Source organism: Lagopus muta, chromosome 2 (genome assembly GCF_023343835.1).
Source record: "Lagopus muta isolate bLagMut1 chromosome 2, bLagMut1 primary, whole genome shotgun sequence".
NCBI classification, from domain to species: domain Eukaryota; kingdom Metazoa; phylum Chordata; class Aves; order Galliformes; family Phasianidae; genus Lagopus; species Lagopus muta.
In genome coordinates this window covers 52,285,203-52,299,480 of record NC_064434.1, presented here as the reverse complement: position 1 = coordinate 52,299,480, position 14,278 = coordinate 52,285,203, and the positions used below count along the sequence as shown (strand labels likewise).

The window sequence follows — 14,278 nt, the reverse complement described above, 5'->3', positions numbered from 1 at the left end:
AAAAGGATTTTTCTGAGGGTATCATTTGTAATAGTTGGAAGCCTAAAAGACCAACAGTCAGACCACTAAGGCACTCATGACTTTAGAAATTTAGAAATTTAGAAATTTGTCATCAACTTGCAAGGCATGAATATCTGTGTATGCGCACATGCACACATGAAGATTTGGACAATTATTATGCACCAGAACTGGTGCAGAGCTCAGAACAGGATCTTCTGAGTTGTAGGGCAAAGTACTCTCTACACAAATCTCTTGCTAAACATTAAAGTTTTGTAACACACCCCCACAACATCTGATACGCAACTTGCATCTTATGAAAAGCAGATGAAGGAATGAGTTTTCAGAGCTGAAGATAAAGTGGGAAAAGTGGAAACAGGACAAGATGAAATACATGCCAACTAATTCATTCAAAAATAATAATTAATAATAATACAGCAATAAAGACTATAAAGACTACTCTAATACCTGACACCACAAACCCAAAATAGGCTGAAGGTCAAAGATACTTAGTTAATTTTCTCTGCATATTTTTTGCATCTGAAGAACACTCCATATGCCTCATTCCTTCCTGCCTGAAGTATTACTGGTCAGATAGCTACCCAGCTTTATCTCAGTTCCACCCCCATTCAAAGCCGATTTTTTTTTCCCCAATAAACCAAATTACTGTTGAGGCAAGTACCATCTGCACTTACTTTGTTGCCCAAATAAGAACTGGGTGCACTCCAATAATAAGTCTGTGGCAGTACTTTACGTGCAGACACGTTGTTGATGCTAAGCTGCTGACGCCCACCAATACTCTTTTGCTTAGGAGTAACTCTGATGTGACCAGATAAGCCAACTAGATACCAACCATTCATGTCTTCTATCTATGATGGCAGGAAACAGAAAACAAGACAAAACATATTACAATCAGAATTATGACAACAATCATTTCAACTCTCACCATCTCTAATTATTTCATCTCCTTTTAAAAGTGACTAGGTTTATAAATATGATTAAAGGCAGTTTAAGAACAAAAGAAATAATAAATAACAATAAAAATTTCTCTTATTTTTTGCAGCTAGGAGTTAGAACTCCTCAGTAGTTTGTCTGAAGTATTGTGTGCTTTATATCATTCAGAGCAAGGCAGAAGTTCAGTCTTACATGCATGATTGCATGATTCCTCTGAATATATTAAACGAGTTTATAATGTCAGTCACAAGAGAGTACAGAAAATGACCTGACATTTTCAGATTGTCATAGACAATATAATTCATACTAATTTGTAATTCTGAAGTGTTACAATTTACAACTTTGAATGTACAGGCTATTTACAAAATAAATACAAAAAAAAAAAAAAAAAGCCTGTGAGCATCATAACTTTTGCATCAGCAGAGATGAATGCACTGTTTATACAAGAATGGCTTCTGGAGGCTGGATATGAGCAGAACAGTGTGCTAGGTTAGCTGTGGGCTAGAAATTTTTCTAGATGCTGGCACACAGATGAACACACTAGGCATATGATTTTATTTTCAGATTTCTAGCATACTGTGCAGCCAAGAACAGAAGCTACGAGATCTGAAACATATTTCCCAAACTAGATCTACAGATATGAATATGTAGCATACATCTGTTACAGTGGAATTGGTGTGTAAGTTTTGAGAACTAATGTAAAGTTTAGAGTATATTTGATGCTGAAGACATTTTTTCTAGAGTACAAATAAGAACACTTTTATCTCACTTTCACATATTTTCCTAGGGACGCAGAATGCAAAAAAAATACACTCAAAATTACCCCTGTAAGGTAACTTTTTTCCTTATGGAAGCTAAATGTTGTACATTCAGAATGTTTCAAAATTCTTAATTATTTCATGTCTAGAAATCTAATAATGACCTATAAAAGAGGCTTGCTCTGTGGATATATTACATTTAATTTAGTAATGATTATGCAAGCATATTCCGGGACTGAAGCACATGGCTTCATTTGTGATGCTTATAAGTTCTTCTGCACTCCTCCCTACTCAATTGCATATTTTTCAGAACTTCATCAGATGAAGAAAATACAAAGTTTTAAAGTATTTTCTTCATGATAAATGACAGAATGCACAGGACATAAAAAAAGATACATCGTGTTATATAGTAAGATGCACACTGGTGCCAGCAGAAAGTGAGAACCCATAAAAACACAGAATCAATGGCATATACTGATACAGCAGGAATTTTCTTACATTTCTGTATGTAAAGTGAGAGCCTGTGCAGGCATTTGTTTTCCCAGAGCAGAAACATTCCTCACAGCCTTGGGGATTATTTTGCTGCAGATTGAAGAAGCCTGATTTGCAACGATCACAGTTTTCTCCTTCAACATGTTCCTGAAAATGCACATTAGAATATTACTTCAGTTGTCATGGATTAGAACTTGAGATAACCAGCTTTCATACTCTCTTTTGCTTTAATGCAGAACTACAAAGATATTTATAGGAACCGCTGTTCTTATTTGTAAATAATCAGAATTAGATCCTCTACACAATAAGCTAATAAACTTACCTATAAATGGCCGAAGACAGAATTTGGACTTCATAAGATTTTTAATTCTTCTTCCATGTGAATACATGTACTTTCAGGACAAATCTTATTTATCTCCTGTATGCTTAAGGGAGTGAGAAGGGAAGGACATATGGGACAAAATGTTGTGGCCTCAACAACCTTAGTTTGTAGGCATGGCTGAAGAAATCAGCATTCACAGGTGACACAAACTACAAGTACTTTGTGTTAGTTTTACCAGTCATTCTGTCATCATCAGTTTTTCAGTGGCCTATGACTAATGGTGGAATCCAGGCTAAGAGTGGAAAGGGCTGCATTTTCACACGTGTTTGACAGCCATGCAGCCAAGTTATAAACTCTTCTCCACAGAAAACAGGAACTGAACTTGAAAGATTCTAAACTTAGCATTTTGTAATTATGCTTTTCAGAGAAAACCCGCATTGTGCAGTAAGTCCTGCTTACCTTACCCAACTAATCAATTTGCCCTATAGGAAAAGATAAAGCATTCTTTTCAACAAGAAGTATGTTGCACAATAAATATACTATGGCACTGGCTTAATAATTCAATACAGACAGGACAGAATTTTTTTTCTCATTTCTAGAGCATTCTATATAGTTTCTTTAATCCTGGAAATAATGCTCTATGGTGTGTATACAGGACTAAATCGTTGGCTGCAAGTCAGCAGAGAATGAACACATTATCAAAAGCCTGCCCACAGTGTGTAGTCTAAGCTTGCTTGAAATTTGTTGCTCTGAAATAAGTTCAACAAAAGGCATATGATAGCCTCCGGGCAAGAATGCTGCAAAGATGGAGGAAAAAAAAGGCAAGGTTATAGGAGATAGATTAAGAGAGACAATAAAAGGGAAGGTGATAAATAAATATGGAGAACAAAAAAAAAAAAAAAAAAAAAAGAATAGACTGTCACTACTGTACTTGCTCTGAAAGTAATGCCTTCTATATTTTTTCAGGGAAAAATACAACAGACAGAAAGAACACTGTTTGACAGAGAAAATTCGCAGCTACAAAACGTTATTTTCCAACATAGTCACCACCATTACCTACACATTTTTGCCAATGAAGAACAAGAGCCTGTATGCCAGGCTCGTAAAAATCTGCATGGCCATCCAGAACATGGCTTGAATTTCACATATCAGTCACCACTGCTAAAACACAATACTCAACAACTCACTGTGCTCAAATACACTGTTTAGTCTCCATAATTGTTCAGCAAGCATCTGTGAATGCCAGCAGGTGATTTTTTTTCCACAGGGAGGAATTCAGCTTGTTTGCTTCATAGGCACTTCCATGTTAGGAGTCATTTAGTCAGACTGCCCCTCCACTGCCATCAGCCACACAGCAACAAAATGTAATGGAATATGGGTGGCAAGGTTCCACCTCTACTGCCACACCACCAACATTCACCTCTGATGTTGTGGGGCCAACACAATAAAATAGGAGGCATTACTTTCAGAGCAGGCCTTTTACATTGAAAACATATTTAGCAAAGTATCTTCACTCCATCTCTATTATTGTACTATATCTATTCTCCTCTTCAAGAACATAATATAAAAGTCTCTTCAACAAACCAAAAATCTCCATAGAACAACTCAAAGCTGTGAGTCAGTAGCTTTCACCTTTGACCTCTCATTAACGATGATATTTTTACCTTTTCACCACCAATGTCAGTGTAAATCAATTAACATATTATTGTCATAGGTTTACTGAAATCAGCCAGATTGTGATTCATTTTAAAAATAACATTATAACATATGGGAGTATGCAGGCACACAAATGCTCTCAAGCTCAAATGTAGAAACTACAGTTGTGAACGCTGCTCATAAAAGTTTCAGACCTTTCTGAAGTGTTCAGTGTGTAGAGATTGGGAAGTGGAAAAAACAAATAAACAAAAAACTACAAGAGAGCCAAAAAGCAGATATACCTGTATAAGTATCTGTCCTATTCTGCAGTCACAAGAATGACATCAGTGAGTAAAACTTGGATAATTCTTTTCAGTAGGTATGAAGTTTACTGAATAATGGACACAAAGTAGTAGAAGAGATCTAACCTTCAGACATTAAAGCAATGTTTCTATAGACTAATTTTTTTCTCAATGTGATTTTTAGTCCATTTTTAACTGATACAAAACTTTGACCACATACCTTCAGAAAGTTTTCTGCACCAATCCATGATAAAACAGACATTTATACTTGCCGCTCATCTTTTTGTACATCAGTTTATTCTGGCTAATGTAGTAGAAATAACAATCTAATGCTCACTTACATTTTGCTGCTCACCTAAGAACTTTTTTCAGCAGTCAATTTCCTTAACAAGAAAACTATTTTTAGTAAATTTCAGACCTCATTATATGTAATTGAAAAATGTGATTAAAAGAGGGGAAGCATTTTTCCTAAGACTTGCTATTAACTTGTCCAGACATCCCTCTTTAGTCTTCATATGGAGCATAACTAATCTGATGATTTCAGTGCCCTTTTGACCATAGTCGTCTTTGACTTGAGTTTGAAGATTTCTAGTGAAAATAAACATGTATGTATCAGTATCTAAGCTGTCTCAAAGGATATTATTTTTTTCTACTATATGCACTTGAAAGGAGATTACGGGAATAAAAAATGAGGTAAAGAATAACCAAGGAGGAAAAAAACTGCATACAGAGTGTGTATGCTTTGGGATAGGAACAATATCTCTATTACTTATTCACTTATTTTAGACTGATTTTCCCAAGTCAGTTTGGTATTACACAAATAAAGTAAAAAATAAGAACTACTCAGCAATAGTTATCTTTTATTTAGCATATGACATCTTAAACATTGTTTCAATTCAGAATGTAATAAATTTTGGCCTTCTAGACTTACTGGTCAATTAATTAGAACTGTAATATGGAAAGATTTTATTTTTGATAGAAAGCATGCAACTGCTGTATAAAGTGAGGATAAGGTTAATTCTCTGATTAGATTTCAGTGCTGCTCAGCTGTCACACCAGAGTGCATGCTGTATGAACTGACAGTCAAATACCTCTTGTACATTCTTGTACTTAGGGATATAATGTAAGTATTTTAAAATTCACATTTATTTCTAATCCTGTTAATTAAATTTGGTAAAGAAACTTCCACAAGTACGAAACACAAAAACTGACCCACTGTACCATAAATTGTCCTTTGGTCATGTTCACGCTAACTTACTAAACTGTGATTTACAGAACATCACCATTTGAAACGCTTTTTTTTTTTTTTTTTTTTTTTTTGTAAGAGGTAGATGCAATTTTTTATTTAAAAGCATTTTCTTTTAATTTATCAAATTATCAATGTATAATTTGCTGGAGGTCCATAGAAACAAACAGAAGAAAAAAACATTTTAAAACTTGCTTCTTAGAAATTCATTGTATAGAAAGAATGACTAAATAGATGACTAAAAGAAAGAAAACAAAACAAACAAATAAATAAAAAACTAAATATGTTAGAAATTTCTATAAAACCATTCCAAGGCAAGAAAGAATGCCCTCTGTATGGAAATTAAACAGAGTATTACAGAAAAAAATGCTGTTTTAAGACACCATCTGTTCAAATATTATTCTCATTTGAGGTCATATTTCAGGATAGTTTTAGAGTACATAATACTTCAAACATGTAGATTCTGGACAGATGAGAGGTAGGAATTCAAAGCAAATAATTCACAAACTTCTTAATTGTCCCTTCTAAGACATGCAACAGGCTACTAGATACCTAGTTTAATTACAGTGAATTCCAGGGTGATACAGAACATTCCAAGGCTTCACAGGACTAAGAACAACAGTTCTATGAGTACTGACTGCCATAGACATTAATGCACATAGGTAGGACAGTGGAACATTGCTATATGATAGAAAATCATTGACTGCAATCTTTCAGTATCATTAATGTCACCCTATGGCTCACAAGAATTCGATATCCATACCTTACAGACGCAGAGACCTACACAAGGGTCAATATTCACACTGCCTTCCACTGAGCAGTTGCAGGGCAGGCAGTCAGGATATCCCGTATAACCCAATGCACATCTACTGCAGTGCTCTCCTGCATAGCCAGTCTTGCAGTGACAGAAACCAGGCAACATGTCTATGGAAGAGGGAAAGAAACATGATACAGCTTTGATTTATTATTACTATTATTGGATATGTTTATTAGAGTTCTTAAAGCAACACTGTTTGTAGGTGTAACATACTCATATATACTCTGGTATGTAGGTGTAACAAACTCTGGCTCAGACGTACACTGACTCAACTCAGTATCCTGTCTGAGAGCTGAGTACAACTATTAGGAGCTTCCTGAAATCTGTATGTTATAGATCTACTAAACTGTAACGTGTCCCTAAGCCCTGGCATATAGCAGATCAAAAAAACAGCTCTTCCATTAACTTGCCTAATTGCTTTTGAATATGCTTTTCTTGCTGACCCATTAAGCTCCCCAGCAGTAAGTTCTGCATTTAGCCATGTGTACTGTGAAATTAAATACTGATATACGCTAAATCTGTACTTGTTGCCCTTTAAATGTCATATCACAGAAAACAGCAAATAACTGCTCCCTTCTCACCATCTCCATGTAATCTGTGATTTCAGTATAATTCTGTCCTATCCCACATGACAATTTTATTTTGTACGTCAAAAACTTCTATGCCTATTTAATATCTTTTTAAAAAGAAACTGTTCTGAATAGGTGAAAATCCCTATTACTTCTCCACTTCCATTTCTAATAAATTATTTAAGGAGAAGGTATAGTGCAGACTTACAAATAGTATGATTGTTTTTTCACTTTTGCTTTTAAAACATTAGTAATATTTCTTAAGGCTGTGTTGACCTTTTACTACTGCTGAGCCAGCACTGAGCTGATACTTCCAAGGCACAATCCAAGGTAATTGTAAGAGCTGTTTCACAATTGCTAATGTCTTATTCAAAAATTACTGCAGTCAATGTGTAAGTAGAACTACATTTTTCTCCACTTAACTTTTCATTTAATTGCTACAGAATTTCATCAGTTATTTTATTACCCATCCACTGACTATCTTAAGATCTCTGAACATTTTGCAGCTCTTTCATTTTACTGTGCTGAAAGATTTTGTACTTGCAAACTTTGTCACTTTGTCACCTTCCTACTCGTCCCCTTCGCAGGTTAAATATGAATATTCTCAGCAGTTCATACTGATCATCAGTGTGAAAATGGTCCATTTATTCTCTTAACCAAGTACTCATCTGTGACAGAATTCTTCTTCCTCTTTCTATTCTACTTTTCTCATGGTATTTGCTGAAGATTCTTCAGAAAAATTTTCAACATCGAAGTATTTTATTAGTCAAGGTAACCTTGGCTTCTTCAAACAGATTCATGAGGAATACTGTCCTTCACAAAAAAAAACCAAAACAAACAAAAAAAACCCTGATCTTGAGATTTGCCCATTTTAGCCACAGACTGTTAAAAATATAAATCTTTTCTTTATTTTTCTTCTACTGATTTTCTTGATACAGAAACCAGATTTCATGATTTTAATTTCCTGAAACCCTCTACTTTTCTTTTACAAACGGGATAAACAGTTTATAATTATATAAGATTAATTTGGATTTTACAAAGTACTATAAACTTCATTTATAATGTTTCAGCAACTTCATTTTTAACTACCTCCTGATACCATGTATACGCCATGCCATATATGTCTAAAATTTTTATATTATTATTCGTCATCTTGCTCAACAACTGACACATCTGTTAAGAAGCCTCACATGCTACAACAGAGGGAGGAAGACTTTAACCCATTGGATATTTTTCTAGCTCTTATGATTCTTGATATTACTATATCAGTAAGGCTGCATGATACATTTGACTCACCTTTAATTTACAACGCTATCATACTGGCAAAACTTAGGCTCATGTTTCTATACAGTACGTAAATTCCTTGTTGGTGTACCCTTGATTATCTTTACTAAGCTTCTGTAGTGCTTACTATGTCAACAGGCTAATTAAATTCTGAATCAAAGTAAATGTTTCACATCCTTCTTTTGTTGTCATTGTAAAGAACTTATATTTCAGTATACATTATGGCTTTGGTCTATTATTTCATAGGCCTTATCTGAATAGGGCTTTTCACTGTTTTCTATATGAATATTATCATTTTCTGACATATCTCTGAAAGTACAGAGGTTTAAAAGTTCATTCTGGAGGATGAGTCATCTTGAAATATCAGTATTATCAGCTTCTTCCTAACCTACCCATCTTTCAAAATTATGTGAAAATAAACCTATGCAAATCATGCTGCAAATCCTTGAAAAAGCTTGCAATCCAGAGACTAACCTTGTCATTCTCATTCCTACTCAATAGCATATATATTTCAAAAATAATATTGTGGAAGTTGGTGGGACTGCTTGCTGAACAAAGGTCTATTAAGCTTGAATAAAGACTAGTCCTTATTTATCCTACAAGGTCTGAGAAAATTTTTCAGCAAAAGATCACTATTTGGGCTATATTATACATAAAGAGGTAGAAGCAAAAACAAACAAACAAAACCACAATACTTCAGTGCACAGTAGCATCTGAATTATGAAATTCTGTCAGTCTGCAAACTTCGCAGATTTTGCAGGTACTTAAAAGACAATAAAAATGGCTATTTGCTAAAATGCTTGAAAAAGAGAGTAATGATTTACAAGAGAAGCCTAAATGTTATAGATAAAGTAGCTCAAAATGCATAGATTCCATCTTCACTTTCATATGGACAACTGTAAGTGATCTCAATGTCACAATAATAGGCAATAGTCAGTTATCTATTATTACCTATTATTAGTACGGACTGAACGTGAGTGAACAAGTTAATTTTAAAATACAATACATGATTGCCTGTCAGTTATTTTACCAGTACCACAATTTGTAAACATATCATGATTCATTGAAAGATTTGGCTCTAATATTTATCTATACTGTTTCTGAAAGTATCATCTATTGTTGCTATCAAACAATATTTGAAAAACATTCCTGGACATGCAAACTGAAAATATACTATAAAAATAAGAAGAATACTATTTCATTTCAGAATGATCAGTGAGATATATAAGGATACAGTTTTACAAAGCTACTCATCTCCATTAAAAAAAAAACCCTGCTACAACATCTCTTATCAATAGATTGCAATTAGCCCAATTATAATATCTTGTAAGAACTGATCTTGAGTTTTATTGGCTTCCTATTATACTTTCAGAAGTTTGCCAGCAAAATATACTGCAATCCATTGTTTCCAAAGCACCAGTCAGGAATTTATTTCATAAAAGAAGATAGGTTTTTTCATGGCTACCATAAAGAGCTTGTAATCCTACACAGACATTATATGATGAATTACATTTCAAGCAATTTTTTTCTAGGGTTCAAATTCAAATATGCATAGAGAAGTAAAGTGATGTAAAGATAACACTTGTACTAGTTTTAATCTCTGATGTGAAAGAAGAAAGCGCTGTAAAGAGAAAAGTTCCAAATATTCCATGGGCTCTCCCAAATTCCTCCATTCCTCTCCCAAATGTACCGTGTTTACAAGCCATATATCTGAAGGAAGTTTCAGAAAATCTGGAAATATAAAATCTGAATTTCCAAAGAAAACTGTCATAAGAATGCAGGTGGATCATTGTCCATATGAGTGAACAACAAGAAAAAAAAAAACTAAAAAAATTTCCTTTTTTTTAAAGAGGAAGGAAAAATATGACTCAGTTTTTCTTTGACCACTGCTGAATTTCGGCTTCAATATCCTTATCTTTTAGGAATATTACCTCCTTCTGCATGTTTTTCATCTTTGACACAGGTTTCATGTAAAGACCCATTTGGATCGCACGAACAAGGCTGGCATGGATCTGGGCTATCTGGCAATACCTATGGAAAGAGAGATATTACAAACCAAGATCATACTTTTAATGAGTGGAAACACTTGCTTTTTAAACAAAAATTAGGAGAGAGCTGCATTCTGTGTAGGAAACAAGCAAAAAAGGATGGTTGCCTAACTCAGCTCATGCACTCTTGACTTAAACATTCCATTTTAGATTTTCATCAGAAACACAGAAGTTTAGATACAATTAGGATTTTAACAAAACCAAAACAAGTATATAATTATTAACAGTGAATTGTACCATTAAAAGAAATAATCAAGTATCGTAGAATCATAAAATGGTTTGGGCTGGAAGGGACCTTTAAAATCATCTAGTTCCAATCCCCTTCCATAGACAGGGAAACCTTCCACTAGACCAGGTTGTTCTAAATCCCATCCAGCCTGGCCTTGAACACTTCTAGGAAGGGGGCATCCACAACCTCTCTGGGCAGCCTGTTCCAGTGTCTCACTATGCTCACAGTAAGGAATTTCCTCTTAATATGTAGTCTAAATCTACCCTCTTTCAGTTTAAAGCCATTTCCCCTCATCCTAGTCTTATAAAAAGTCCTTCCTCAGCTTTCACTTCGACCTCCTTCAAGTACTGGAAGGCCACTATAGGGTCCCCTCAATGCCTTCTTCAGGCTGAAGAACTCCAGCTCTCTCAGTCTGTTCGTGTATGGGGGTGCTCTAGCCCTCTGAATCTAAAGTAGATTTTAAATATCAGTCATTTGAAGAAGATTTTAAACATTCACTGGTCAAAGTAACTTTGACAAATAGTTTTTCTGGTCAACATGATTCAAATAACTAATCGCTGTTTGTCAGTCAATAATTAAACAAAAAGGGAAGTGAAAAAATCCAAACAATTTCCTATCCTTCCAAAAAAGGTTATATCAAACAAAATTGATCTCTAGTTTAATACTACACTGAGGATGTAAACTACATATATTTTTATCTACATCTATAATGTATATAGTGAGATATAGTTCCTACTATTCAGATGGCAACCAATTAATGAATAAATCAAGTGTCATACTGTTGAATAGATCAGTACTCCTCTTCTACAAGCTCTAAGACTAAAAGCACAGTAAAACACTGTATCGGGGAGAATGTAATTATTGTTATTTGCTGATGTTTTCTGTTTGAGGATTGAAAAGCAATCAGACTAATGGGCATGATTTCCTCAACTGAAACTACGCAGACAAAATGTCAGGAATTTAAACACACACAATTAGTGTAGCTATTTAAAGCACAGGCACAGCCTATATTGGCAATACAACTTAATATAATGTTCATCTTCTGACAGCATCGTTTTAGAATAAAATAAAACCTTCTATGCTGAAGCACAAAAAACAATTCTTGTTGCACTAAAATTAAAAGCATTCTTGGGACATTGTGAAATTTCAGTTATTATTTTTTCTGTGTTACCTTTAAAAAATAAAAATTACAGACAAACTTCCTCCAGTATTGAGTGTTGCAATATTTCTTTGGTCTTTGATAACACATCTTTAAATTCATTACTGAGGTAAAAGTTCTGTTTACAGGACTCCATTTTCCTTTTAGCCAAAATATTAGATGGAGGCTCTGACCTCAGTGCATTCCTTCATATCAACAAGATTTAGTTTCATATTTCTGTGAACATTAACATTAGAGATTTCCAGCTGTGAAGAGCAATTTCTACACTGTCAGAATTAGAAGTTAACACTCATAAAATAGCATCCAAATTCTGTCAGCTCTTTTCTTAATACTAAATTCTCCATGCTAAAGTGATAGTTTGAACACAACAAATTACAGCGAAGTGACAACAGAACACGCATTTACCCCTTCGGGTCTGAAGTAGCCATCAACACAGGTCTCACAGTTTATGCCATCAGTATGGCTTGTACAATTAACACACACTCCACCCCCGATGTATTCTCCAAAAATATTCAAACTCTGATTTCTGTCTGCCACATTCTGATCATAGTAACATTCCTCAGTCTTCCCATGACAGTTGCATGCTAAAAGAGAAGGAAGTATATTAGCAAAAATCAAGTTATTAAAATCAGTCTTTTAGCATTTCATTCATTTGTACAACAGGCATGATAATTGAGAAGACATTCAGGCATTGATTTTCTACTTCATCTACAAAAAGCAATGTGGTCTAGTCACAAACGCAGCCTGAAAATCTGCATATTATATTCTTTTATTAATATTTTATCTTAGAGGGCAATGTCGTGGACAGATATAAGTTAATTAGGTTCTTCCATTTTTATTTTCTTCCTTTTTAAAATTGATGATCCAGAATTTTTTTTGGTAGTTGCACACACATACAGCTCATGAAATAGCAACTTAAAATAAGAGGAATCTTAAGAAAAAAAAATAACAGAATTGTATGAGTAAATTAAAATAACTTCCATGAAAGCTAAAAGATGTCCAAAAAGCACTTGTTTTTCACATATGCATATAAAGAATTAGGCCAGAATAAAAGAGATTTCCAGCCTTAAAAATTTTGAGAAATTCAGATCTACTCTGAAATATTCTGAGTTCAACAAAAGTTGAGTCAAGAGTCAACAAAAATTATTTTTCTGCTGACTTTCTTGAGTCAGTCTAAATAAGGGAACAGCACTCATACATCAATAAATGTGGTTAGAAATAATATAAACTGCAAAATCATTTGAGACTCAATTTTAGTTTTCACCAGCAGCTACAGTAATCCTCTTCTGTTCTGCTTTCAACTTACGTTCACATTCATGCTTAACCAGGAAAGTCCCAGCATGCCAAGGTTTTTGATTGAAACCAGGACAACACCGATCACATGTCTCTCCACAAGTGTTGTGCTCACACTGACAGACAGATTTCTAATTTAAAAGAAAAACAAGTGTTTTCAAAATGTGATGATTTGAAGAATTTGTTCCTATAAGTAATCTGCATTCCAGCTGAAATTATGAAAGCATTATAATGAATGGCTAAAATCTGTAATTCCTTTGCTTACTCATTTTTATTTATTTATGCATCCTTTATTCACTCATGAGAGACAAAAGTTTGTTTAACTTGAATAGTTCAATTTTTAGGAAAGCAGCCAGAGTGTGAAGGAATTTGGCCAGAGAATCTGAGGAGAATCTAAGAACACAGGAGTATCTACTTCCAACTTACTGAAGCAAGGAGAATGGGAGAATGAAAGTTTCCCAGTGCAGCAAATAAGAAAGATTGCTGGCAGTCCTCAAACAGAGCTTTGCATTACAGGAAAACTGACTTGATTGCTAGCTTACACTAGAAGGGTGATCCAACACCCTTCACCCTTTTCACCCACATGCAGCACTCCTGCAGTTGCAGAGTAACATCTGATCTGCTGACTGATTCCATAAAAATAGTCTTCTTTTAACTTTAAATTATTTTTTGCTGGATGATTCAAGTCATCTTGCAACCTTCTAATTGTACAACTAAATAGCATTTGAGGACAGCAAGTGAAGGTTTAAAGAGGAAGTGGTAGGAAGATCACCACCCTTGAAGTGGTCTTTCAGTTTCTCACGTCACCTCAGTTCCAGCTTAGTCTCAACATGAAAATGTTGTTATAGGCAGCGCACAAACTCTGAGCCTCAGAAGAAGATGGGGAAAAAAAGAAACAGTTGCTTACAGACAGGAGTAAAAACTGACTTTCCAACTGTTTTTCAGTGGAGCAGATATCCTGTGCCCCATGAGAGCCCTCTCAAGGACAACATAGAAAGTTTGCCCAGAGGAATTCTATGGCTGACCAGGCAAAATATGAATCTTGCAAAACAAGGACAAGTTAAAGAATGCTTCAGAACAGCAAGGCGGTAAATTCAAGCAAGTTTGTTCTTTTTAATGCTAGAGGAAAATTTATAGAGTCACAATGTTTTACAAGCCAAAGTCCACTTATCT

The 14,278-nt window shown here is 34.5% G+C and overlaps 1 protein-coding gene across 4 annotated transcripts in view; it reads right to left on the bottom strand.

Moving 5' to 3' along the window:
- The window catches only part of LAMA2 (laminin subunit alpha 2), a 323,287-nt gene that overhangs the window by 192,451 nt on the left and 116,558 nt on the right, over nt 1–14,278 (bottom strand). For all 4 annotated transcript variants that reach the window (XM_048937148.1, XM_048937150.1, XM_048937149.1 and 1 more), the window contains exons 7-12: nt 13,119–13,236; nt 12,218–12,396; nt 10,308–10,407; nt 6,470–6,630; nt 2,208–2,348; nt 693–866 (exon numbers count right to left, since the gene is read on the bottom strand). In XM_048937148.1, coding sequence (XP_048793105.1) covers nt 693–866; nt 2,208–2,348; nt 6,470–6,630; nt 10,308–10,407; nt 12,218–12,396; nt 13,119–13,236 — 873 coding nt within the window. The remainder of the gene's footprint in view (nt 1–692; nt 867–2,207; nt 2,349–6,469; nt 6,631–10,307; nt 10,408–12,217; nt 12,397–13,118; nt 13,237–14,278) is intronic.